The following is a 26,879-nucleotide window of genomic DNA, read 5'->3' on the forward strand; positions in this document are numbered from 1 at the left end:
CGGTATACCTTCCTTATTGTCATTAACCACCATGGCATATAATAAATGTACTTGGAGGACTCCACTAATAATATCTGTCCACGAAGAGCACTCTCCATTTCTTTATTCCTAACAGTAAACAGCCCTTAATGCCACACTGCTCCAATTTGTATACCAGTCTTTTATGTACATATCAAAAGTTTTCCTGAAATCAAAGAATATGATATCGAAATTATTTTTGCCATCCAGTTATTTTATTATTGCATTATAATACCCAATTGCATTTTGGTCAGGCAAGGTTTCCCCTTAAAAAATTCGTGCCGTGACTGCAGTATAAGTGCATTTCCACATCTAGGTTATCCTTTATTACCTCTTTAATTAGAGACCACATTATATTCCCCAGAAAAGAAGTAAAGCTACAGGTGTATAATTTATCATGTCATTCTTTGATTCTCCCTTTCTGAATTTGAGATACATTTGTACATCTGTAGTCCATAGTGACCTCTCCTGAATCCAAAGAAGCCCTCATAATTATGGCTAAGATTTGCTTACCTCCTCTGCTGCCTCCCTTAAAATAAATGGATAGATCCCATCCACCACAAGGGCCTTTTTTTTTTTGTTGGACTTCAACAACTCCTCTTCCTCTTTCCTCTCAGTTATCACAAAATTATTTAGCTCCCTATTAGATTCTGGTTGCCTTCTGGAATTCCTCTCAATAAAGAATTCCTCATTCATTAATAGAGATGCAAAATACCTATTCAGTTTGTTGGCAACATGTGGAGAATCCTGAACAGTTAAACCATTGTCATCAAGTGGACCAATGTGAGATTCAACCCCTTCCTTTAATCATTAACATAAATAAAGAAGTCTTTGATGCATTTCTTGGCATCTTTCTACCTGTTACATTCCTTGGCTTCTTCTCGTAATCTACCTTAGCTTACCTTAGCTAACCTCTTTCATGAAAACTAGTTTATATCTAACACAGGTATCTGTATCTCCAGATAATTTATATGCATCCTATGAATTTTTCTACTTGGCCACAGGGGCTCACATCTGGTGAGTATGGGCTTGGCACACCCAGGGTCCTGAGCTGGATATCATAATTCTTCTCTTTCTTGGTGATTCCCTGCTACTTTTGACTCTCTCACTCTCACAGGGTAACTAGCGAATTTTTTTTTTGGCTGGTGCAGCATAAGCCTCAGGCTTCCTTGCACAATATAGCTAATAATAATAATAATAATAATAATAATAATAATAATGAGAAGAAGCAAGAGACCAGCAGCAGAAGAATACTATGAAATAACAAAGCTGAAGACCGATATGACAACTTACAGGGCAAGACTACATACCAAGTGGCTGGAACGATTCCTGGATATTCAGGTCACCGAACAGCGAATAGCAGACCAGAGAAGGACCATCGTCATGAATAACCTAATAGCCCCTGCAATCTTGGAAAAAATCAAGCAGGACGGGAGCGATCAACTACAAAGTATAAAGAATATGGAACCAGAGGAGGAAGAACATACCACCACCACCGAACCAGAGGAATAAGAGCGAGAGGAAATACAACCCGCAGCAGCTGAAGTGGAAACAGACGAGGTTATGATATCCAGAATAGAGGATGAGTGGAAGAAGGCCCTAACAGAATTTGAAGGAATAGACCCCACAAAGACTCACGTGATACCGAAGCAGAGGTCGAATAGAACCTTGTATGTGTATGCATGTATGTAGGTATTTGTCTTGGGCGGCACCTGGAACGTTAGTTCACCTCCACCTCATTTCACTTTTAAATTAGAGGATTCTGCAGAAATGGCCAGAAGTGAACTGGCTGTTTGGCTACCCGGAATCAGCAGATCGGAAATGCGCCACCACCACCACCACCATGGGAAGGTAGACCAGGGGTAACGAACGGTGGCAACAGAAGAGAGGGATGCCAAGAGCCCAACAAAGTAAGAGCCAAAAATAGTAAAAAAAGGAACTTATACAACTGTACAAAAATTAAATGCTGTACACAAGATAATTTCAACAGATTGAGGTAAACACAGATGATACTATGAGGTTTCAAAGTAAACAATGCAAGTAATCTTTTGCATATTAACATAAAAAAAAAAAAAAAAACCAAGGTCAAAGAAAATAATTAAGGATAACAGTACCATTGAACTGACAAAACTTTACACAAGCATTTAGGCCCAGAAACAGGCACAAACCTTATAAACAGTTGAGGTTAAATCCAGTAAGTCCTGCAGTCATTAGTAGCAAAGTCACAGTCAATCACCAATAACAAACTCGCAGTCAGTTAATAGCCATCTGAGCAAAGGAGCACAGGAATTTTTATTGCCTAATTGAGTTGTAGTTGTAGGACACTTGTAGTTTCAAAAAAAAAAAAAAAAAAAAAAAAAAAACCACAACACACAGAGCACAGTCCAGAATTGTAGATTTTGTTGAGAAAATGGATGTCATTGCAGTGAAGGTGAAGAGTCTTGAGCTGGATTTGAAACATTTGCATGTGCAGTCATTGCAGAAAGGATTGCAAGCCTTTAATTGAAGGTTGCCTTAGCAAAATCCTGAAGGGAACAGTAACTCGTGGCATTTGATACAAAATTAGGTTCCAATCCTGATGAAAAGTTGGGAATTGCATTCTGCAGAATTACTCGAAATTCATTGTATGAGGGACAAGAGTACAACACGTACTGCCTGCGGTGTGAAAGGTGTACAAGAGTACATCTTTCACACCGCCACAATGACAGAGTTCCGCAGGAGACAAGCGAAATTTAAACAGTTTCTTATTTAATGATCCATGTCCTTATATCAAATAGGAGGTAAACAAGTCAAGGCTAAACCAGACTGTAGATTTTTTATCCATAAGAAGGTCAACTTCAGAAAAAAACTTACATGTTACACTGCCCAGTGTTGCGCCATCCCACCTACTCTGCCACAAATTGATCAACTCTTGCCAAATTCTTTGTCTTTCAGCTTTAACATCGACTTGAGTATTAATAGAAATTCCAAGGATCTGAGTGGGAATCTGACGTTTCAAGCAATAACATAAGCCTCTGAAAATTACGTAGAGATCGAGTGGTAATGTCCCAGCTAAAACCAGCAAAGCAGGTGTTGAAACTGTTTGACAAATCTTCAAAATACAAAGTAACATTGTACGCTGGATTGACATCAATTTTGATTGAAATTGCACAGTCTGCACCCTATGGAACCAAGTGCCAGCAGCATAGGCAACCATAAGGAGAAACACTTGTCTTGGTAGAACTAATTTTTAACTTATTTTCAACTGCCCATTGTTGAAGATCAGATAGACCTTTCTCAGCGGATATTTCAATAGAAGATCTTGAATTGCCACCAACAAGGACTGTCAAATCTTCCGCATATGCCATGATCTTCACGTTGTCAAAGGTTTGGGTAATGCAACCTTGCAGAACCCGTGTAGTGATAAATCTGTTAGAGAAATAGCTCTTAATTAGAAGATAAAGTTGCTGGGAACATTCGGCATGACGTAAACGTTCGAGGGCACTTTCCCACCAAAGGGAATCAAAAGCACCCTCGAAGTCAATAATGATAGCAAGAGTATACTTGAAACTGGAGTGTTCAACAGAAGAAATGAAGTCTACAAGGGCGTCCACGTAGGACCTTCCAGGAGTGAATCCGTATTGATTAGGCGCAATTAGTCCCCATTCCAATAACAAGTTATTTAATCGCAGGGCAATTAAATGATCTAATAGCTTACCAAGGTTGGCCAATAAGGCTATAGGCCGATAAGACCTCGGTTCCTGAGGGGGCTTGTCTGGTTTCCTAATCAGCTTGATAAGGGCAGTCTTCCACAGATCTGGCAAAGTCCCAGCATCTAAACATTTATTGAAAAGTTGTAGAAGTATACTGGGCTTAATCTTGGCGAGCCGTACAATAAAGGTACTCTCCAGCATGTCCATCCCTGGGCATTTCTTAACTTTCACTTGTTTCACCACTGTGTCCAACTCGATGGCACTAAAAGGCTCAGCCTTAATTGAAGAAACATACAGAGAATTGGCAGAACGAATATTAGTGCGAAAATCAGAGTCGGAGCACACATTGTCCTGTAGAAAAAGATTATCTAGAATAATGTTTATGGAATCCGTCCAGTTAGTGGTCTCCAGACCATTGTATACAATCGATCTATACACTTCTTGTGTAAATAATTTATGTCTTACAATTTTATAAAGTAGCCCCCACGGGTCTGCATTACCAGAGTTGTACACAAATTCTGTCCAAGTTTCCTTCTTCCTTGTAGCAGTTGCCTTCGCATAACGTTTCTTGAGATCAACGTAACAATTATAAAAGATGCGAACATCAGCCTGAGACAAATGACGATTTTTGCTGATAGGTGCATCGAGCGTAGTAAACCTGTTTCCGAAGCGAAGATAATTCTGATGACCACCAGGAACAAGTTATGGAATTCACGTTTTTTCTTCGATGATTTATATGATGCATTAATCAAAATTTTTTGAATCTGTGTCACAGCTTCAGACACAGACATGGTGTCAAAATGAGAGTTAGTCAGTTTGGAGAAATCAGCATTTACAGAGTATTCAAATATGTCCCAATTAATATTATTAATTGAGAAGCGAACGTACTCAGGCACACAGATACTCGAATCTGAGGGACGAGAAGGAATGGAGACCGAGAAAGAAATTGCCCGATGGTCACTAGTTGTCCAGTTAGGCTGTACAGCCAATCAAATAGAACCGTGTGGAGAGTCACAGACCACCTGAATCGGCACATACTACTGCATTATCTCAACAGCAATGGTGCAACACTGGAGGCCATCCACACAGCCGTGTATTGTGCTGTGGTAGCAGCTACGAGGATTAATGGAAGAGAAGCGAGAGACCAGCAGCAGAAGAAGAAGAACCGAAAACAGAGGGAACTACCAGCTTGGGAAAGAAGACTTCAGCAGAAGATAGAAGAATTAAGAGTCAAGATAGGCCAATTGATCCAGTACCAACGGGGCAATAGGAGTAAGAAATTAATTGGAAAAGTGAAGAGCATCCTCAACAGCAAACATGAGACAAAAAAATCAGAGAATAGGAGAGTACTTGGACACATTGAAGCAGAACCTCCTTGCACTCAGCAAAAGACTACGCAGATACAAAGAGAGCTCCCAGAGGAAAATAAACAACCAAACTTTCGATGAGGACCAAAGAGGCTTCTACAGGAATCTCGGAGAAGACGGGAAACAAGGGAAAGGACCACCCAAGAAGACGATTGAGGATTTCTGGGGAAACATATGGAGCAGGGAAGTAAAACATAACAGCCGAGCCACCTGGATAGAACTAAAATGCAAGAAAACCGAGGACATACAAGAAATGAGAGGGTGGGAGATTCAGGAAGGAGTAAAACAGATGAACAAGAACTCTCACAACTGGCAAACTCCAGGAATGGATAATGTCCACAACTACTGGTACAAGGTATTGGGACTTGCACACGCAAGCACCTGGTAGAGCAGTTCACCCAAATGATAAGACACCCAGAGACAATCCCGAAGTTTCTCACTCAATGAATCACATATCTGAAGCCTAAAGACAAAGATACAAGAAACCTGGCGAAATATAGGCCAATCACCTTCCTCCAAACAATGTACAAGATCCACCAGCTGCATAACCAGGAAGATAACAGACCACTTGGAGAGCCATAACATAATGGCCAAACAGCAGAAAGGATGGAAGCGGCAGAGCAAAGGTTGCAAGGAGCAATTAACCATAGATGCTGCAATTATGGAGCAAGCATACAAGAAGCGCCGCAACATGTACACAGCCTACATCGATTACTGCAAGGCCTTCGACTCCATGCCTCATAGCTGGCTAATAGAGGTGCTGAAAATCTACAAAGTCAATCCCATAGTGACAAACATCCTAGAAGAAACAATGGCGAAAGGGAGTACCACCATTAAGGTTGAAAACATCACAACGAAAACAACAAAGAGGAATCTTTCAGGGAGATGCCCTGAGCCCATTGTGGTTCTATCTAGCACTTAACCCGCTATCTACTGAAAATATGCTCAACAGTAGCAAGTACGGATATAACCTCAAAGAAGGAAGGAAGAAACTGTACACCCTCACCCACCTGATTATATGGATGACATCAAGCTCTACGTGGGAACCGAGAAGCACCTTCAGCAACTACTCCAGATCACTGAAGAATTCAGCAATGATATTAGGATGGAATTTGGTCTAGACAAATGCAAGACCCACAGATTGCGTCAGGGAAAATTAGTCAACCGAAACTACCAGCAGAGTGGTAAAGAGATTGAAGCCATGGCAGAGGGAAGGGTCTACAAATACTTGGGGATGGTGTAGGCTCAGCAGTTGCACAAGGAAATTAAGGCCTACCTGACTGAAAAATACCATCAGAGACTCAGAAGCCTGCTGAAAACACAGTTAAAGCCAAAAACATCTATGCAGTCCCAGCGCCAACATACTCCTTCGGGGTCATAGATTGGACTAACACCGAGCTGGAGGATATCATGAGAAAGACAAGGACAATGATGACCAAGAGCCGCCAACACCACCCAAGATCTGCCGTGGAGAGACTGACAATTGCCTGGGAAGAAGGAGGAAGGGGCCTGATAGACCTCATTGAGTAACAGAAGAGAGTGATAGTTAACCTAAAGGATTATTTCCAGAAACACACAGCAGCACTCCACCAGGCCATAAGGAAGATAGACAAGCAGTATACCCCCACTCAACCTAAGCAAGGAGTCCCCCCCAACCAGGAAGTACAAACAAAGCTAGAAAGATGGGCAGAGAAGACACTCCATGGCAGACACTATAATGATCTCCATCAGGATCACACAGATAAAATTGCTTCCAATGCATGGCTCACGAGTGGGACGCTCTTCCCCGAGACTGAAGGATTCATGCTAGCCATCCAAGACCAGGTAATCAACACCAGGAACTATAGAAAATATATCACCAAGGAGCCCAGAGTGTAAGATGACACACGTCGAAGATGCCACCTGGCCTCGAAATGATCCAACACATCACCGCGGGATGCAAGGTGATCACCCAGACTGAGTACACTCATAGACACGACCAGGTAGCCAAGATAATACATCAGAAGCTAGCAAGGAAATACCAGTTGGTCGAAGAACGTGTACCGTACTAGAAAGTGTATTGTACTAGATTATGAGCTGGATTTAGGGAAAAATTTCGAAATTGTTAATTTGGATTTCAGCAAAGTCCCTGACCAGCTTTCCCTGAGCAGTTACTTTATAAGCTGGAACAGGTTGAAATCACAGGGAAAAATCCTTAGATGGATATAACTGGATGGCTTCAGGGCAGGAGGTAGAGGGTTGTGATAAATGGGTATTCCTCAGATTGGGTTGATGTAAGAAGTGGGGTTTCCCAAGGATCAGTATTGGGACCACTGTTATTTTTGATTTTGATAAATGACATCTATGAAGGGATAGATGTCTTTATTTGCAGACGACGTAAAGATTGGTAGAGTAGTTAATGATCACAGCCAAGCAGAGCTTCTTCAGAGTGACCTATATAGACTTCAGGGATAGTCAGAAAAATGGCAGCTATGCTTTAATCCAGCAGAGTATAAGGTATTACACCAGGGGAACAGTAACCCCAAAATAACTTATACACTTGGTGAAGTTGAACTAAAGCAAGTAGTGGAGGAAAAGGACTTGGGTGTTACGATAAAGTCAGACATGAAGTTCTCCAAGTGTTGTAGATAGGTTGCAAGTAAGGCCCATGGTGTTCTATCAATGGTTTATCAAACAATTGCTAGTAGAGATAAGGACATCATAATCCCATTATATAAGACTGTTGTTAGACCACACTTGGAATACTGTGCTCACGTATGGAAACTGCACCTAAAGAAAGACATTGAGTTTCTTGAAAGGGTCCAAAGACGAGTAACTCGCCGGGTAAAATCAGCAAAAGGGTGCTCATATGAGGAAAGATTTTGAATATGTGGGTTGCAGAGCTTGGAAACAAGGCACCTTAGAGGAGACTTGATTGAGGCATAAGTAAAATGAATGAGGACGAAATTTTCACAGTTATATGTTATAAGGGAGATGTTTAGACTTGATTGCAGAAAGTTTTATTTTAGCCAGCGAGTTATAAATTACTGAAATAAGTTACCGACATGGGTGATAGAGGCTGACAGTTTGGGGAAATTCAAAGGTCAGCTGGATAATTATCTACAGGAGGAGGGAAATGCATCAGTTGACTGTTTCCTTTTCTCTTATTAATTATTTATTTTTTTTAATTTTCTACTTATTATTTTTATTTTATTTTATTGACTATTATTATTTTTTTTGGCTGGTGCAGCATAAGACATAGGCTTCCTTGCACCATGTGGCCACTGCTAATACTAACTCAGCTTCACATGGATACCTGGTTAATAAAACTGCAAAATGGGAGGAGCTAATCGCATATTGTCATATGTTTTGATCCTCACATGTACAGGTATTTTTAGTCACTTCTGAGTCCGGACTTAAACCAATAAGACTTGTTCTTTTGACATTTCTTGAAAGAGAAGTTATTCTGCAGGAAGCATTCTTGGACTTGAAGCCATGACTGTTCAGCTGTGTCATGAAACTGATGAAGACACAGTGTCATTACAACTATTGGTAATGACACTGTCTTCATCAGTGTCATTACAACTATTGGTATGAAATTGAACATGTAGTAATATAAGAATGTTTTCCAACAATATGACAAATTCATGTTTGTAACACTTAATGAATAAATGAGTTTCTTATGAAATATTTAAATGTGTTAACATTTCATGAGCCACTCTATACACAAGGTGTGGCTATTAAATAACGAAGAGACGGCCTACACAGCCACTTATACACCAAGTGCAACCCGCAAAACAAAGGCACAGCAGTTAACCTTGAACATTTCCCTAGATGTCTGCCAAATCACATTCCAACATGCTCATTTACTTTGCAGTGAGACAGGTTTTTGTTACCTTGTGCTTTTACAGTAGCCAGAAAAATGACAGGCAAATCAACCTCAAAATGCCAACTAAAAGTTATGAGTTGTTACATCAAGTTTATGGGGAAAAGAAAAGAGAAAAACATAAGTAACATAAAATATTTTTATATGGATTTCCCATCAGAGATAGAGAGAGAGAATGTGGAATAATATGAACGAACAGGCCATCTGGTATCCATGAAAACTGATGAAAACGTGGACCAGGTAATGACACTGATTATAAGAGATCCTTGTTTAAGTATTAGAATGGGTGCATCAGAACTCAATATGGACAAAAAAAAAAAAAAAAAGTTACACAAATGTTAACTAAAATTTAGACGTGAGAAAAGTGTGCGCTAAGATGGTGCCAAAAATTCTGAATGAAAATCAAAGACTGAGAAGAATCCAAGTTTGTGGAGATGTTTTGAAAAAAAATTGAGGATCCCAACTTTCTGAGTACCACAACAAGAATGAGAGCTTTCTGCTAAAGTCAGTTATGATACATATTTGACTCACTGGGATCTGTGGCCATGGCTGGATCAATGTAGTACATATATAGTACATAGTATGTAGTGTTTAGAATCAAGAATTTAGAATCAAGCTGCACTGGTGGTTTCTCACAAATCCACGATCAGTTCTTTAGTGTTCAAAACAGTACCCTATAAGGTCAGATAGTGTAAGTGATATGTAGTTTATGTAGTATAATGTAAAGTTATGTTGTTCATAATTCTACATTTCAGTATGACCTAGAAATTAACAGACAGTCAATGCAACAGAAGACAAAAAATTCCCAGACAAGAGAGAAAAAAAAAAAAAAAAAAAAAAAAAAAAAGAGGCAAGAATGTCAAAATCAAAAATAAAAACTATACTTCTTGTTTTAAAGGAATTATTATGGCTGAATACCTCCCACCAAATCAGACATACTACAGTAAAGTTCTGATGGGGCTGCATGAAAGATAACTGAATTGTGGAAGGATGGTTGTATGCTGCATCAAGACAATGCTCCAGTGCAATGCACTCTCTGTTCACCCGTTTCTGGCAAAGAAACAAATTCCTGTATGTAAACATGCACCCTACTCACCAGAACCCATTTTTCAGTCCACCAAAAACTTTCGGTAAAAAAAAATGACTGAAGTATTAAAAGGGCTTACAGAAGATGACTTCTGAAATGTTTCTGTGCTTCAAGAAACATAGAGGCAGCAGCCTGTACAGGCCCAAAGCAATTACTTTGAAGAGGGATATATTTCATATGAAATATATTTTCATTCATATATTCATTCATTCATAATTCATTCATTCGTATTCATTCATAAATATACATTCATATATTTCATTGCAACAGCCTTGTTATTTAATAGCCACACCTCATATAACCAGAATGATCAGACTTAGTATTGCTCATTGATTTCCTTATGAGAGAGTGGCATTCCTATTACTCTGCCCACTATGTGCACTTGTACTCCCACAAAACCTATGGAAATCACACAGTCCATGTCTACTGCAATGAATACAAGGCCATAGAAGGTTTGAGTAAACTAAATGCTAAGAGAATTTATGCTTAGCCACATGACATATATAAGACGACAAACATAGAGTTTATGGAGAAATAAGTTTAAGACAAATTTAAATTGAGGAGATAAGTGTAGATTGTATGTACAAAAATCTAATTTTAATCAGAATGTTATATGTTCCCACCTATTGTTGTGAAGGATTTTTTTATCTAAATCTAAGGAGGGCTGGATAAATACTTGAAAGAAACATATAAATGAAAGGATGTAAAGTGACACTAGTTACTTTAATTTTAATCAGGTTGTTTTTTTGTTTTGATTGGTTCTACATAAGTTTACTTCTTTGCATAATTTTGCCAGTACTAAACATTTGCAGGCTCATCTGTACAGTGTCTGTGTCAATCCTCTGTTAAAAACATAACAAATAAAATATACCATTTATAATATGACAACACTGCATGACATTTAATGACCACTAAAGAAACATTCTGCATTAATAAACTAGGTTATAAAAAACACATTCATAACAGGGTAAAAAAAACTATTATAAATTCTTTTTAATAATAAACAAACAAAAATACTCACTTATCTGAGGTGAACTGGAATTGACACAAACTGGTGCAATGGATATAGAAGCATGAGAATGAATTGAGGTATGAGACAGGGCAAGAGGTGTTGCAGGTGGTTCCAGTATGTCTCGATATTTTGATACCATTAACACTGAGATAAAATAGACTACAGCCAGTGCTAAAAACTGTGCTTGTTTAGTCTCATCCTAATTAGGAAGAAAGAAAAGTGGGTAACTATTTTCAGATTTACAAATAAAAAAAAAGGATTTAAATTGGTAATTTTCATATTTACTAAATATGATCACTAATAACTAAAGCAATAAATAAATAAAATGCAGATCTAGAGTTTATTTTATAAAGTGTGACTGCACTAGCTCACCAGCTGTACTACATAAGTTAAATGCACCATGCTGCAAGTGGTACCAAACTCACTAGAGTCAGTGTGTTTGGTACCACTTACAGAATCAGTGTACAACCCCATTTGGCATTCCTACATCACAACATTGTTCTCTCACCAAAAAATTGCTGATTGAATTCACACAAAGAGGTAAAGGTTGCTAAGTGTGATTAACTCTCTACAGGCTGGCCTCGATTAATGTGATTAATTTGTCCAGTGAGTGCATCGCTCAAACTGGAAAAGCGTTAATCAAATATAATAATCAATAGGAAAAATTATAATTGGTCCATGACCTTCAGGGAATGTCCATAAAGAATTTTAAAAATGCCTTTTAAATAACTTTTTAACGGCATACCATTCCCTGATTTTTTTTCATAAAAGATAATGAAAATAATTATAGAATTAAATGTTTATTGCGTAAAATACACAAAAATGATGAAACTATTTGTTAGGGAAATGTTTGAAAAATCTTGGCTTTCTTTTTTTCAACAATCAATTTCTGATAGCCAACAACAATCTTCTCTAGGCCCCAGCAAAATAAATATCATAGAGAAAATATCGTAGAGAACGTTAAACCTTTTGTTTGAGGTTCTCTGCAGTAACATTTTCATTTGGCTCATTTAAAAATAATTTTTTATTTTATTTTATTTTTTTTTTTTTTGCATTTAAAAATTAGTACTTTTAAATGCAAGTTCTGCGCTTGACTTTATTAGCAGCCGATAAAAAAGTAACATGTCTGCTTCTGATGGTTGATGGAACAAACAGGTGAACAGCAGGAAAATGGTTGTTTATAGTGTGGCAAGCTTAACGTGGTTCAAATCTTTTTCAACTATCACATAAAAAAAGGCCGCGTTAACTGAAAATTTCCATTGTGTAAAGTGAAAGTGGTACAATTTTTTCAATAGTGGTAACTGAAAAACGCATTAATCGAACGTGCATTCCACAAGGCCTGACTGTATTCCACTCCCAGTGCCATAAAACTTTCCCCACAGTAAAAATAAAGACTGATTTATCTAAGAACTGGCTTGCAAACAGGCAAGAAATGACCAAAACAACAGAATGGTTTGGTTTGGTGTATGATTTCATTGGAACATTAGCAGCAAGGGCTATTATGCAACAATACAATGTTATAGCATTTAAAAATAAGTTGTGGTAACATTTAAAAGAGGTCACCTGGTCAAAACATTATATAAGGTTGATATATATATATATAATAAAACTACATGCATTATTTATTATGTATACATATAAATTAATAAGTTGGAAAAATTTAAAAACAGCTGAAACGTCAATATCAGATAAAATCTGACCCAGTGTATAAGGCTCTGTAAGATGGTTGGAAGTGGTGCGGGGGTCAATAAAATCTCTGCACTCAATTAAAATATGTCTGAGAAATAAAACCGTCACAAGACTCGCACATAGGAGGGTCATAAGCCCCCAGCAAAAACAAATGTATCAGACAACTGTATTATGCAGATCCGAGCAAGAAAAATTTCCTCTTCACAAATTATCCAAAGTAATCTATTTGTAGGCTTTATCTTATGTAATTTATTTGTGGTCTGTTTATTCCATGAATGATGCCATTGGGAAGGTATCATGTTGTGTATTATTTGTCTGTAGTATGTACAGCCACTTCCCGACTTAAGCAAGGGTTGCATTCCGCAGAATTCTACAAAAGTCGGAATTTCCCTAACTGTTTATGCAGCACTTGCAACTATGAGCGCTGAATTTGATTGAGGCAAAAAAGAAATGTTCGATTTTTTTATATCATGTGCAGGAAAAATTACAAAAATGTGCAATTACAAAAATTGTACTTTAACATTGTGGAAACCAGCAAAATGCTTGAAACTATTAAACCATCCATTGCTTGTCACAAACTTGGCTTGGGGTTCGCCGTGCTTATCCTTAATATCCTTCATAAATACTTCTTGCTTTTGCTTGAATGGCCATTAGACTCGGGGCACTTGCTTCTGATTTTTCGTCTATATGATTAATAGCTTTTCCACCTTCGATATAGTACCTGAACACTGTTTTGCGTTCGCTGCTGTTCATCTTAAATGCGATGATCCTTTAACATGTTCTTTTATACATTCATTGTTCTTAAAAATAATATTCACTGTTGAAGCAATAAGACTTAATTCCCGTGCAATAGGTGACAAACTTTGTTCTGCTTCGTAATTGTTAATCACTTCATCTTCACTTCTAAGTTAATTCTGTTTCGTTTCTTAGCACTGCCACCACATGCACTTTCCGTCGGTCGCATTCTTTTCATCATTGTAATAAGTAAAAGACATTTTGTGGCTAAAATGCCTAAAAGCATGATGGAGGAGTTTATTTATGCATGAGTGAAGGACACACATCATTTCTACTACCATCACAATGGTACTCACATGTTGGTGACTCTATAGTCAGGGAAACGGGGAACATGCTTTTTAAAAAGGATAAGTGCAACAGGGACAGGCTATGTCTGCCAGGGGCAAAGGTTGATGACGTTGTAGAGCGGATATCATCTTTTAAGGGCACAAAAGGTGATACAGTTGTACAAGTTGTCACTAATGATATTAAGAGTAGGAGACAGGCAGAATTACTAAACTAGTACAGGTCACTGTTGACAAAAAGCCGTGAATTAGGGTTGAATTTAAAAGTGTCTGCATTTCTGCCCAGACACGATAGGAGGGAGTATATAATGAGAGCCTTGTTGATCAATTCGGCCCTGGAAAGATAGTGCAAGGCTCAAGGGATAGAATTTTCTTCAGCCTGGTCTGTACTTGTTAACAGGAGACACTGCTTCTACAGGGAGGGGATACACTTAAATAGAAAGGGTGCAAGAATATTTGCTGATGCTATCAAGGCAGTGTTAGATCGGTAAGAAAACTGCTAGGATGGGAGGATACAAGGATTAATAGATTAACAATAGCCACTAGCAGAGGTGAAAGTGATTCTTTCACAGTTTCTATTGGAATGAGCAGAAGAATGAAAAACAAGATACAGGATATTTCAGAGACTGTTGGGAGTATTGCGGTACAAGTAAATACATGGGTTGTGTTAGGGTAGCTAAGAACAGAAACAGATGCATGTATACTTGCGTGTACACCAATGCTAGGAGTTTGGTAAATAATTTTTGATGAATTTGAGGTATTGCTCAAAGCATCGAAGGCAGATATTGTTGGGATATCAGACACGTGGTGTCACACAGATATAAGGAATGCAGAACTGGAATTTGGGGAGTACAACGTCTACAGAAAGGATAGACTGGATAGGAAGGGAGGAGGGGTTATGCTATTAGTTAAGAAATACATAAAATCCAAGGAAGTGAAGCCAGTCGACATCGCTGGACAGTGCAGTGTCGAGTCAGTTTCGTGTGACATAAGCATTGGGAGACCAAAATTGAGAGTAGGAGTGTGCTATAGGCCTAATGACTCTGATGAGTATAATAAGAAACTGTACAGGGAAATAGAGTGGGCCAGTAAATCAGAGAGTCTTATAATGGGAGATTTTAATTTACGAGATATTGACTGGAATTTGGGGGCTGGTCACTCACACACTAGCAAGGCTTTTGTGGATTTATTGGATGATTGTTTTCTACATCAGCATATTCGGGAGTTAACTAGAGGGAGTAATACTCTTGATTTGATTATCAGCAGTGATTCTTCATGCATTAAGAATCTGCAGATAAATGAACCACTAGGTGGCAGTGATCACAGTGTGCTGAAGTGGGATTTACTCAAAGAGGTAACTACCATTAGGAGTAAAGGGAAGGGTTATTGCTTTCGTGAAGGCGACTACGATGGTCAGAGACAGTATTAAAATTCTATACAGTGGACCAACTGATATTGTTATCAACAGAAAATTCAAAATGGGACGCATTCAAAGAACTTATCTTGGAAGCTACTAGGCTTTACATACCAACTAAGAAATATTGTTCAAGGTTTAGGCCTAAATGGTTGTCAGATGAACTAATGAGACATATGGCAGAGAAGAAAAATGCATGGGATACATACAAATTAATACGTGACACAGAAGCCTATGATAGATACAAGTTGATCTCTAACCATGTTACAAGGAGGTTAGGCAGGCGAAGGCAGATTACGAGAAATCTTTGGCAAGGGATGCAAAGAAAAACAGCAAAGAGTTCTTTACTTATGTAAACTCTAGAAGGAAGGGGGATGAATCAGATTTGTCCATTTGATATCGATGGGTCAACTGTTTATGATCCTGCTCAGGTAGCTAACAAACTAAATGAATATTTTGCATTGACATTCATACATGAGGAGATATTCAGCGAGGGGAATGCCAGAGGTGTATTCAACTCTGGCAGTAAGCTAGAGAATCTTGTAATAACTGAGAGTAAAGTGGAGGAGAAATTGTTGAAGATAAACACAAGAAAGGCACCTGGGGTGGATGGGATCTATCCAGTTATATTAAAGGAGGCAGCAAAGGAAGTAAGCAAACCCTTAGCCATAATTATGAGCTTCCTTGAACTCAGGGGAGGTACCCATAGACTGGAAATGTGCAAATGTGACCCCAATTCACAAAGGAGGATCAAAGGCTGACACAAGTAATTATAGACCTGTGAGCTTAACTTCTGTTATAGGAAAATTAATGGAGGCACTGGTTAAAGAAGCACTGCAGGATCATCTAGACAAGACATCACTTATAGCTCGGACACAGCATGGTTTTGTTAAGGGGAAGTCTTGCCTCACCAATTTGATTTGATACTATGATGCAGTCACAAAAGAACTGGATGCAGGGAATAACTTTGATATTATATACTTGGATCTTAACGGCCTCCGTAGCCGAGTGGGCAGGACCGGGAGTGCAGTAGCACACGCTCTCCGAGTAGACCGGGGTTCAAGCCCCCGACTGCTGAATACGGTCGATCTGCCAACCCGCACTGGACCAGCGTGGCAGATTATGGTCCATTTCCCTCAGCATGAATTGTTGAGGAGGCTTCCATCCTGCAGTGGGTTGATAATGGCTGCACTATACTTTACTTTTTTTTACTTGGATTTTAGATAGGCTTTTGATACTGTTGCACATGGAAGACTGCTGCACAAATTGGAGCAGTGTGGCATTGGAGGTAAATTGCTGCTATGGATAAAGGGGTGGTTGAGGGGGAGAAGACAGAGAGTGGTAATCAATGGACACTGCTCATTGTGGACTAATGTTATTAGTGGAGTCCCTCAGGGCTCAGTGTTGGGTCCATTATTGTTTTCTGTATTTATAAATGATATTGATGATGGTATATCAAGCTTAATGTCCAAGTTTACAGACGATACGAAGGTTGACAGGGTTATCAAGGATACTACTGACACTATGCTACTGCACAGGATCTGGAAAGGTTGAGCAGATGGGCAGAGAGGTGGCAAATAAAGTTTAACATTGACAAATGTGAAGTACTACATATAGGAAACAGCAACCCCAGAGCAACGTATCAACTCTGTGGTACTACACTGACAGTGGTAGAGAATGAAAGGGACCTGGTGGTGGTTGTGCAGGCAGATATGAAGTTCGCTGACAGTGCAGACGGGCTGCAAGAGTAGCTCACGGTGTATTGTCAATGATATATAGGAATTTTTCTAAAAGGGATAAGGAGGTGATTATTCCCTTGTATAAGGCAATGGTCGGGCCACAACTACAGTACTGTATACAGGTCTGGAGGTCTCATTTCAAGAAGGATGTAGAGATGCTGGAACAAGTACAGAGAAGGGCAACAAGATTAGTGAATGGAACAAAGTTGTGCTCTTACAAAGAAAGGCTTAAATTTTGCAAATTACAGTGTCTGGAGATTAGGCACCAGCGAGGTGATCTGATAGAGGTGTATAAAGCCTTGAATGGTTTGAGCATGCTCAATTCTGATGGGATTCTTCCTCTTGCTCAGAATAATCAACTGGGCAATCAATCTCAATTTGAATTTATGCCCTGAGAGGGCATAAATTCAAATTGAAGAAAGACAGATGTAGGATAGACGTGAGGAAATTTGACTTTAGCCAGCCGGTGGTTGGTTGGTGGAACAGACTTCCATCCCTTGTCGTGGAAGTTGATAGCCTAAATAGGTTTAAGGCTCAGCTGGACAGGTATTTCGAACGAACAGAGGGGTGAAGTGGAAGTGGTTATTTTTTATTTATGTATTTTTTATTTTTTTTTTTCGCTGATACTGCATAAGCTTCCTTTCTTGCATCAAATGCTTCTACTAATGCTAATGCTAAATCCGTTATATCGGGGTTCGTTAAATCAAGGGTTAACTGTAATTCCATTTACCGAGATGCAAAATACGTTTCCACTGGGCCGGAAGAAACTTACGTAAAGCGGAATTTACGTAAGTCCAGGAGTGCCTCTATAGGAGACTAATAGACAGCAATTATTAATGGGAATTGATGATTTGATTATAATATCAGCCAAATCATTTTGCCTGTCTACTCGGCTAGGAAACCAGCAGAAGCAGATCTCTTTTTCATGTTCATAAAGAGTCAATCGACTGCTGAGCTTGAGATATTAGTAGTAGTAGTAGTAGTAGTACTTGTTAACAGGAGAGACTGCTTCTACAGGTAAGGGATACACTTAAATAGAAAGGGTGCAAGAATATTTGCTGATGCTATCGAGGCAGTGTTGGGTGGGTCGGAAAACTGCTAGCTTTGGGGGGGTGGGAATACAAGGACTAATAGTTTAACAGTAGCTGCAGGCAAAGGTGAAGGTGATTCTTGCACAACTTCTATTAGAATAAGTAGCGACCTGGAGCGAGGGGTGTTGGGGGTTTCAGGGACAGATGGCAGTCATCATGAAATAGGTGGGTACATGGGATGTGTTAGGGTAACTAGGAATAGAAGCATGTATGCTTGCATGTATACCAATGCTAGAAGTATAGTAAATAAATTAGATGAATTTGAAGTGTTGGTCAAGACATCAAAGGCGGATACTGTTGGGATAGCAGAGACGTGGTGTAACCCAGATATAAGGAATGCAGAACTGGAATTTGGGGAGTACAATGTATACAGAAACGATAGGTAGGATAGAAAGGGAGGAGGAGTTATGCTGTTAATTAAGAAAAACATAAAATCAAAAGAAGTGCATCCAGTTGATATAGATGAACAGTGCACTGTTGAGTCAGTTTGGTGTGACATAAGCACTGCGAAAGCAAAAATAAGAGTAGGAGTGTGTTATAGGCCTAATGACTCGAATGAGTACAATTAAGAATTGTACAGAGAAATAGAGTGAGCTAGTAAATCGGAATGTCTTATAATGGGGGATTTTAACTTCCCAGATATTGACTGGAACTTGTGGGTTGGTCACTCACACACTAGTCAGACATTTGTGGATTTATTGGATAATTGTTTTCTGCAGCAGCAGCAAACCATTCAAGGCTTTATACACCTCAATCAGATCACCTCACTGGTGCCTAGTCTCCAGACTCTGTAATTTGCAAAATTTAATCCTTTCTTCGTAAGAGCAACCCTTTGTTCCATTCACTAATCTTGTTGCCCTTCTCTGTACTCATTCCAACAGCTCTACAACAGGCCTCCAGACCTGTACACAGTACTCAGTGTGGCCTGACCATTGCCTTATACAAGAGGATAATCACCTCCTTATCCCTGCTAGAAAAATTCCTGTATATCATTGACAAGACACCATGAGCTACTCTTGCAGACTGTCTGCACTGCACAGAAAACTTCATATCTGCCTACACAATTATCCCCCAGGTCCTTTTCACTCTCTACCACTGTCAGTGTGGTATCACAGAGTTGATACGTTACTCTGGGATTACTGCTTCCCATATGTAGCACTTTACATTTGTCAATGTTAAACTTCATTTGCCACCTCTCAGCCCATCTGCTCAACTTTTCTAGATCTTCTTGCAGCTGTGTACTGTCATTAGTATCATTAATAACCCTGCCAACCTTCGTATCATCTGCAAACTTGGACATTAAGCTTGATATACCATCATCAATATCATTTATAAATACAGAATACAATAATGGACCCAAGACTGAACCCTGAGGGACTTCACTAATAACATTAGTCCACGAAGAGCAGTGTTCATTGATTACCACTCTCTTTCTTCTCCCACTTAACCATCCCTTTATCCATAGCTGCAATTTGCCTTCAATGCCACACTGCTCCAATTTGTGCAGCAGTCTTCCATGTGCAACAGTATCAAAGGCTTTTCTAAGATCCAAATATATGATATCAAAGTTATTCTTTGCATCCAGTTCCTTTGTGATTACATCATAGTATCCAATCAAATTGTGCCCTTTAACATCATAAGAATGTGAAACGGAATTATCTGCATGATTTCTATTCCTCTTTATCTCACTCGGACAAAATCTTCCAATCTCGATGTTTGCTCAGATCATGCCAGCAAAATTACTCATATAGATTTGAAGTCCTTTATTCCCCAATCAACCATACAATTTTGTTCTTCTGGAGAGGACTTATTCTGATTGGTGAAATTTCGTGTAGTCATATTTCTAATATATATACTGATTAGCTGGTCCTTATACCATTTTTGCAAGCATCTCTGCTCAGTGTTCATGTAGGAAACTGTTGTCCAATCAGAATAGGTCCCTCCAAAAGTCCAGTCTCAGAGGATTATACAATCCAGCTTTCCCTCTAGTGATATTTTCAGTTGTTGAATAGGCGCCTCCGTAGCCAGGTGGGAAGGAGCAGCAGTGCGTAGCACACGCTTCTTGATTAGACCGGGGTTCGAGCCCGTCACCACCAAATACGGAGGATGCGGAAAGGTCAGGGAATGACCACCGCATATCCTGGAGCAATATGGCCATAGTTGCTAATGCTCCTAAAAACCAAATAACAAACAAACAAACAAACAGTTGTTGAATGCTGAATTGGAGGAAGTACCTTGTCTTGATACTGACATTACGTTATATAATTCAGCATTGTGGCTAATGCATCATTCAGATATTCACACTGGGAGAAGAGTGTAACCTAATGATAAATTTTAGGCAGGCCACCATCCTTCAACCTAACATAACATAACGCTGATCATACCAGAGCAGCCTATGCTGACATCACATGTAAATTTTAAATGTTTGAAATGTGTTCTTAATTACTGCACTAACTATGATTGATTGTTTTAATTATTGATAAAAGTAGTCTATAATGATTAACCTTGCTTAATCCTAGCCTGCACAGTGTTCATTTTATTCTCTCTCTCTCTCTCTCTCTCTCTCTTTCTTTCTCACTCACTTATTTCCTAGTACACTAGAGGGAAAAAAAATTCAAAGAAACTGAACAAGTTCAGGAAGACATGACCCATTTCTGAATAGAAAAATTCAGAGATATTATGGCTACAGCATTTTTCTGTGGCCTAAAACAAAAGTTTAAAAACTTGCGTAACTTGATTTGAAGTTGATACTGTCTACATAACACTTCTAAATCCATACTTTTCAATGACTATTGAAAAGAACAAAACACTGTGAAAGATTTTTTGCATTTATAAGTTCTTTTAAAGCGAAAAGAAACTAAAAATGATCAAATAAATCAAAATTCTTAACCTTTTTATTTACACTTATTTCTAGTTTAAAACAATGAAATACATACAACATCTCTATAGATAACAGCTCTTAAACGATTAACATCCATGTCCTGTAGAAGCTTGTCAGGATCTCTAATAGGGCTACTCTGACCACCCAGGTTTTCTACTATATTCTAGATAAAAAGAAAAATAATAATATTAAGCAAAAAGCGATTTATGCATGAAATTTGTTATTAGCATGAAACACTATCCTCTCAAAAAATATTTAGACTATTCTTCTAAAGGTAGTGAATGTCGAAAGTCAAACATATACAAAGGAACAGGTATAAATATAGTCCATGGGAAATCCAGCAGAAGCCAGGAGTCTGAAAGAAAGTTCTATAAAAAAAAAAAAAATTTAATTGCTGGCTATACATTTGATAACTGGTACATATCACAGTAGACTATCAGAACCTCAAAAGGTCAACAGCAGCTAATGAGAATAAAATGGAAAGCCAAAGGCAATAACAGTTACACTACCATCTAACAAAACTGATGGACAGGGATCACTGAAGTGTGTGGTTTCATTGTCCCCAGAATTTAAGACTTATCTGCCCAGTAGTGCACATACTGTCCACAGGCTGCATGATCTTGATTGTCATGGAGAGGTGCAGCTCACAAGCCTCACAAGAGACCGATGAATATCAAATATCATTTGGAGTGGTGTACGAATACTTTTGAGAGAATAATATAGCAGTTTTCATGAAAAAACGATTGAAACAAATTATATTAAAACTAGAAAACATTATTTTATTGAGAGTTTGATGGTTGTTTCTTTTCAACAAAAACCATAATCTTTTCAACACATTTATTCCATTTCTTCATTCTCAGAGAATGCAATTCTTTGGGAGTTGATTTAAGATATCTTGAGTGGCATTTATTAATACAGTGCTAAAGGGAAAATGATGACTTTTAAATTCACACTGAACTCAGAAAATTTTTAAAAAGTTACAAAGAGCAAGAGTTAGGACACAGAGAAATGCAATACAATATAATGCAAGGAAATTTATCAGTCCTCCAATGGCGCCTCCGTAGCCAGGTAAGAAGGAGCAGCAGTGCGCAGCACACGCTTCTTGATTAGACCGGGGTTCGAACCCGTCACCACCAAATACGGAAAGGTCAGGGAATGACCACCGCATATCCCGGAGCAATATGGCCTTAGTTGCTAATGCTCCTAAAAACTAAATAACATAACAACATAACATCAGTCCTCCATATAACACAAGATGATTTGGGAAGCCACTGAAGTGAAAAATTCACAAGCCTCTCTGCACACACACCTGTTTGAAGGTTTGGTTTTAGAGATTACAGAAATTAAAGGTACTGTGATATTATTTCTTTACTAGAAACAATTATGCAAATTGGAAAAAAAACAAGGTTTTTTTTTTTTTTTTTTTTTTTTAGCTTCTGGTAAGAAATTTAACATGATGATTGTGTAAATAAACAGTTTTATAAAAAGAACTTTATTAGTTAAAAAAAATTTCATCAGAAAAAAAAAAAAAAAAAAAAAAAATAGAAAACACTATATCATGACAAATAAGAGTGTTTTCAGGAGCACACTACACAATGTACATGAAATTCCCTTTATATGAATGAACTCACATTAGTCAAGAAAAGGTTGGAGGATATATAACCATGCAAAATAAGGAAGTGCATTTGATATTTCATGTTCAAATGTTTAAATATCTATGAAGTCTGCTTTCAATGTGGCCACACTATCCTTTAATGACATTCTGCTTCAACTACGAAAGAAAAATTGAATATGTGCTTGCCAAAAGTTACAAAAAATTAGATAGTGAAAACATGGTGTCAATTTAACTTCAATAGTGTGGCCACATTGAAAGCAGATGTCAAATTGAAATGTGCTTTCTTATTTTGCATGATTGTTAGCATTAGATTTGTAGAGGCATACGATGCAAGAAAGCAAGCTTATGGAGAATCAGACAAAAAAAAAAAAACGAACTTTACCATTTCACCCATCCATTTGCTGCAAATGTTTGTCTAGTCTGCCTTGCATTTATTAAGCTGTCAACTTCTACAACGACAGTTGGAAGTTTGTTCCAGTATTCAACCACCCTCTCACTAAAGGGAAATTTCCACACATCTATTCTATGAATGTCTTTACTCAATTTAAATTTATATCCCCTTGGGCAATTAATCTGGGCAAGAGGAAGAAGCTGACTGGGCTAGCCGGGTGGGTAAAGTGCCTGCCTGGCAACCCAAAGGTCGCTGGTTTCAATTCCTCGGGCTTGGATCAAAGTACTGCAAAACCTTGGGAGGCGCATTATGGAAACAAAAGACGATGCGCCAACAATTACCAAAAAAAAAAAAAGAGAGAGGAAGAATCCCATCAGCACTGAGCCTGCTCAAACCATTCCAGGCCTTCAGTACCTCAACAAGATCACCTCACAGGTTCCCAGTCTCCAGACACTGTAATTTGCAGAAGTTAAGCCTTTCTTCATACGAGAAACCCCTTTGTTCCATTCACTAATCTTGTTGCCCTTCACAATAGCTTCTCTAGCAGCTCTACATCCTTCCAAAAAGGAGGCCTTTTTGGAAGGATGTAGAGCCACCCAGTATCCAATCGAATTGGTCAGACAAGACTTCCCCTTAACAAACCCATGCTCTGTACAAACTATAACTGAAATCTTGTCTAGATGATCCTGCAGTGCTTCTTTAATCCAGTGCCTCCATTAATTTCCAAGAATAGAAGTTAAACTAACACATCTGTAATGACTTGTATCACCCTTTAGCATTAGCATTTAGCATTAGTAGAGGCATATGATGCAAGAAAGAAAGCTCATGCAGCATCAGCCAAAAAAAAAAAAAAAAACACTTCCACTTCACCCTTCCGTAATACCTGTCCAGCTGAGCCCTAAATTTATTTAGGCTATCAACTTCCACAACAAGGGATGGAAGTCTGTTCCACCAGCCAACTAAACACTGGCTAAAGGCAAATTTCTGCACATCTTTCCTACATCTGTCTTTGCTCAATTTGAATTTATGCCCTCTCAGGTGATTATTCTGAGCAAGAGGCAGTATCCCATCAGCATTGAGCATGCTCAAACCATTCAAGGCTTTGTACACCTCTATCAGATCACCTCGCCGGTGCCTAGTCTCCAGACACTGTAATTTGCAAAACTTAAGCCTTTCTTCGTAAGAACAACCCTTCGTTCCGTTCACTAACAATGTTGTCCTTTTCTATACTCGTTCCAGCAGCTCTACATCTTTCTTGAAATGAGGCCTCCAGACCTGTATACAGTACTCAAGGTGCGGCCTGACCATTGCCTTATACAAGGGAATAATCACCTCCCTATCCCTGCTAGAAAAATTCTTGTATATCATTGATAAGACACCATGAGCTACTCTTGCAGCCTGTCTGCACTGCTCAGAGAACTTCATATCTGCCTGTTTAACCCCAGGTCCTTTTCATCAATTACCCCCAGGTCCTTTTCATTCTCTACCAGTGTCAGTGTAGTACCACAGAGTTGATACGTTGTTCTGGGGCTGCTGTTTCCCATATGTAGTACTTTACATTTGTCAATGTTACACTTCATTTGCCACCTCTCAGCACTCCCATCTGCTCAACCTTTCCAGATCCTGTTGCAGCAGCATAGCATCAGTAGCGTCCTTAACAACTCTGACAACCTTTGTATCGTCTGCAAACTTGGACATTAAGCTTGATATACCATCATCAATATTATTTATAAATACAGAAAACAACAATTGACCCAACACTGAACCATGAGGGACTCCACTAATAACATTAGTCCACAATGAGCAGTGTGCACTAATTACCACTCTCTGTCTTCTGCCAATCAACCATCCCTTTATCCATAGCAACAATTTGCCACCAGTGCCACACTGGTCCAATTTGTGCAGCAGTCTTCCATGTGCAACAGTATCAAAAGCCTTTCTAAGATCCAAATATATAATATCAAAGTTATTCCCTGCATCCAATACTTTTGTGACTACATCATATTATCCAATCAAATTGGTCAGGCAAGGCCTTCCCTTAACAAAACCATGCTGTGTCTGTGCTATAAATGAATTCTTCTCAAGATGATCCTGCAGTGCTTCTTTAACCAGCACTTCCATTAATTTTCCTGGAATAGAAGTTAAACTCACAGGTCTATAATTATTTGTGTCAGCCTTTGATTCTCCTTTGTGAATTGGGGTTAAATTTGCACATCTCCAGTCTGTGGGTACCTCCCCTGAGTCCAAGGAAGCTCTCATAATTATGGCTAACGGATTGCTTACTTCCTTTGCTGCCTCCTTTAATATAACTGGATAGATCCCATCCACCGCAGGTGCCTTTCTTGTATTTATATTCAACAATTTCTCCTCCACTTTACTCTCAATTATTACAAGATCATCTAGCTCACTGCCAGTGTTTACTTCATCTATTGCATTCACCTTCCTGAATAACTCCTCATGTGTGAATGTAGAGGCAAAATATTGAATTAGTTTGTCATGAACAGTTGAACCTTCAATATCAAGTGGACCGATCTGATTCATCCCCTTCCTTCTAGAGTTTACGTAAGTAAAGAACTCCTTGCTGTTTTTCTTTGCATCCCTTGCCAAAGATTTCTCGTAATCTGCCTTCACCTGCCTAACCTCCTTTGTAACTTGGTTAGAGATCAACTTATATCTATCATAGGCTTCTGTGTCACATGTTAATTTATATGTATCCCATGCAGTTTTCTTCTCTGCCATATGTCTCATTAGAATTTTCTGTTGGTAACATCATCAGTTGGTCCCACTGTATAGAATTTAAATACTGTCTCAGACCATCGTAGTCGCCCTTACGAAAGCAATAACCCCTCTCTTTACCCCTGATGGTAGTTACCTCCTTGAGTAAATCCCACTTCAGCACACTGGGATCACTGCCACCTAGTGGTTCCTGTATCTGCACATCTCCAGTCCCAGGGCACCTCCCTGAATTTAAGGAAGCCCTCATAATTATGGCTAATGGTTTGCTTACTTCTTTTGCCCCCTCCTTTAATATAATTGGATAGATCCATCGACCCCAGGTGCCTTTGTTATGTTTATCTTCAACAATTTATAATAACTTTTGTAGTAACTTTGCTCTCAGTTATTACAAAATCATCTAGCTCACTACTAGAGTTTAATACATCTTTGGCATTCCACTGCCTAAATAACTCCTCATATGTGAATGTAGATGCAAAATACTCATTCAGGTTGTCAGCTACCTGAGCAGGATAGGATCATCAACAGTTGAACCATCAATATCAAGTGGACCAATCTGATTCATCCCCTTCCTTCTAGAATTTATATAAGTAAAGAACTCACTGTTTTTCTTTGCATTCTTAGCCAAAGATTTCTTGTAATCAGATTTAGCCTGCCTAACCTCCTTTATGACTTGATTACTGCCTCAGATCCCTGTAGTCACCTTTACGAAAGCAAAAACCCTTCTCTTTACCCCTGATGGTAGTTACATTGTTCAAGTTTTAGGCCTAAATGGTTATCAGAAGAACTAATGACACTCGTGACAGAGAACAAAAATGCATGGGATGCACATAAATTATCAAGCGACTCAGAAGCCCATGGCAGATATAAGCTAGTCTGTAATCAGGTGACAAAGGAGGTTAGGCAGGCGATGGCTGATTACGAGAAATCCTTGGCAAAAGATGCTAAGAAAAACAGCAAGGATTTCTTTACTTATATAAACTCTAAAAGGAAGGGGATGAATCTGATTGGTCCACTTGATATCGATGGTTTGACTGTTGATGATCCTGCTCAGAGAGCAAACAAACTGAATGAGAATTTTGCATCTACATTCACACATGAGGAGTTATTAAGGTTTGAAAATGGCAGAAGGATATCAAATTGTAGCAGGGTGCTTAATGATTTTGTATTAACTGAGAGCAAAGTGGAGGAGAAATTGTCGAAATT

General features: G+C 38.7%; 1 protein-coding gene across 1 annotated transcript in view; it reads right to left on the reverse strand.

Annotated features, from left to right (window-relative positions):
* rg (A kinase anchor protein rugose) overlaps window positions 1-26,879 on the reverse strand; it is a 1,582,765-nt gene that overhangs the window by 898,648 nt on the left and 657,238 nt on the right. Inside the window, exons 31-32 of the mRNA XM_090384432.1 lie at window positions 20,990-21,097; window positions 11,051-11,240 (exon numbers count right to left, since the gene is read on the reverse strand). Of these exons, the coding sequence (XP_090240558.1) occupies window positions 11,051-11,240; window positions 20,990-21,097 (298 nt within the window). The remainder of the gene's footprint in view (window positions 1-11,050; window positions 11,241-20,989; window positions 21,098-26,879) is intronic.

The sequence above is a fragment of the Mastigoproctus giganteus genome, chromosome 11 (genome assembly GCF_048544385.1).
Source record: "Mastigoproctus giganteus isolate SK-2022 chromosome 11, ASM4854438v1, whole genome shotgun sequence".
Taxonomy (NCBI): domain Eukaryota; kingdom Metazoa; phylum Arthropoda; class Arachnida; order Uropygi; family Thelyphonidae; genus Mastigoproctus; species Mastigoproctus giganteus.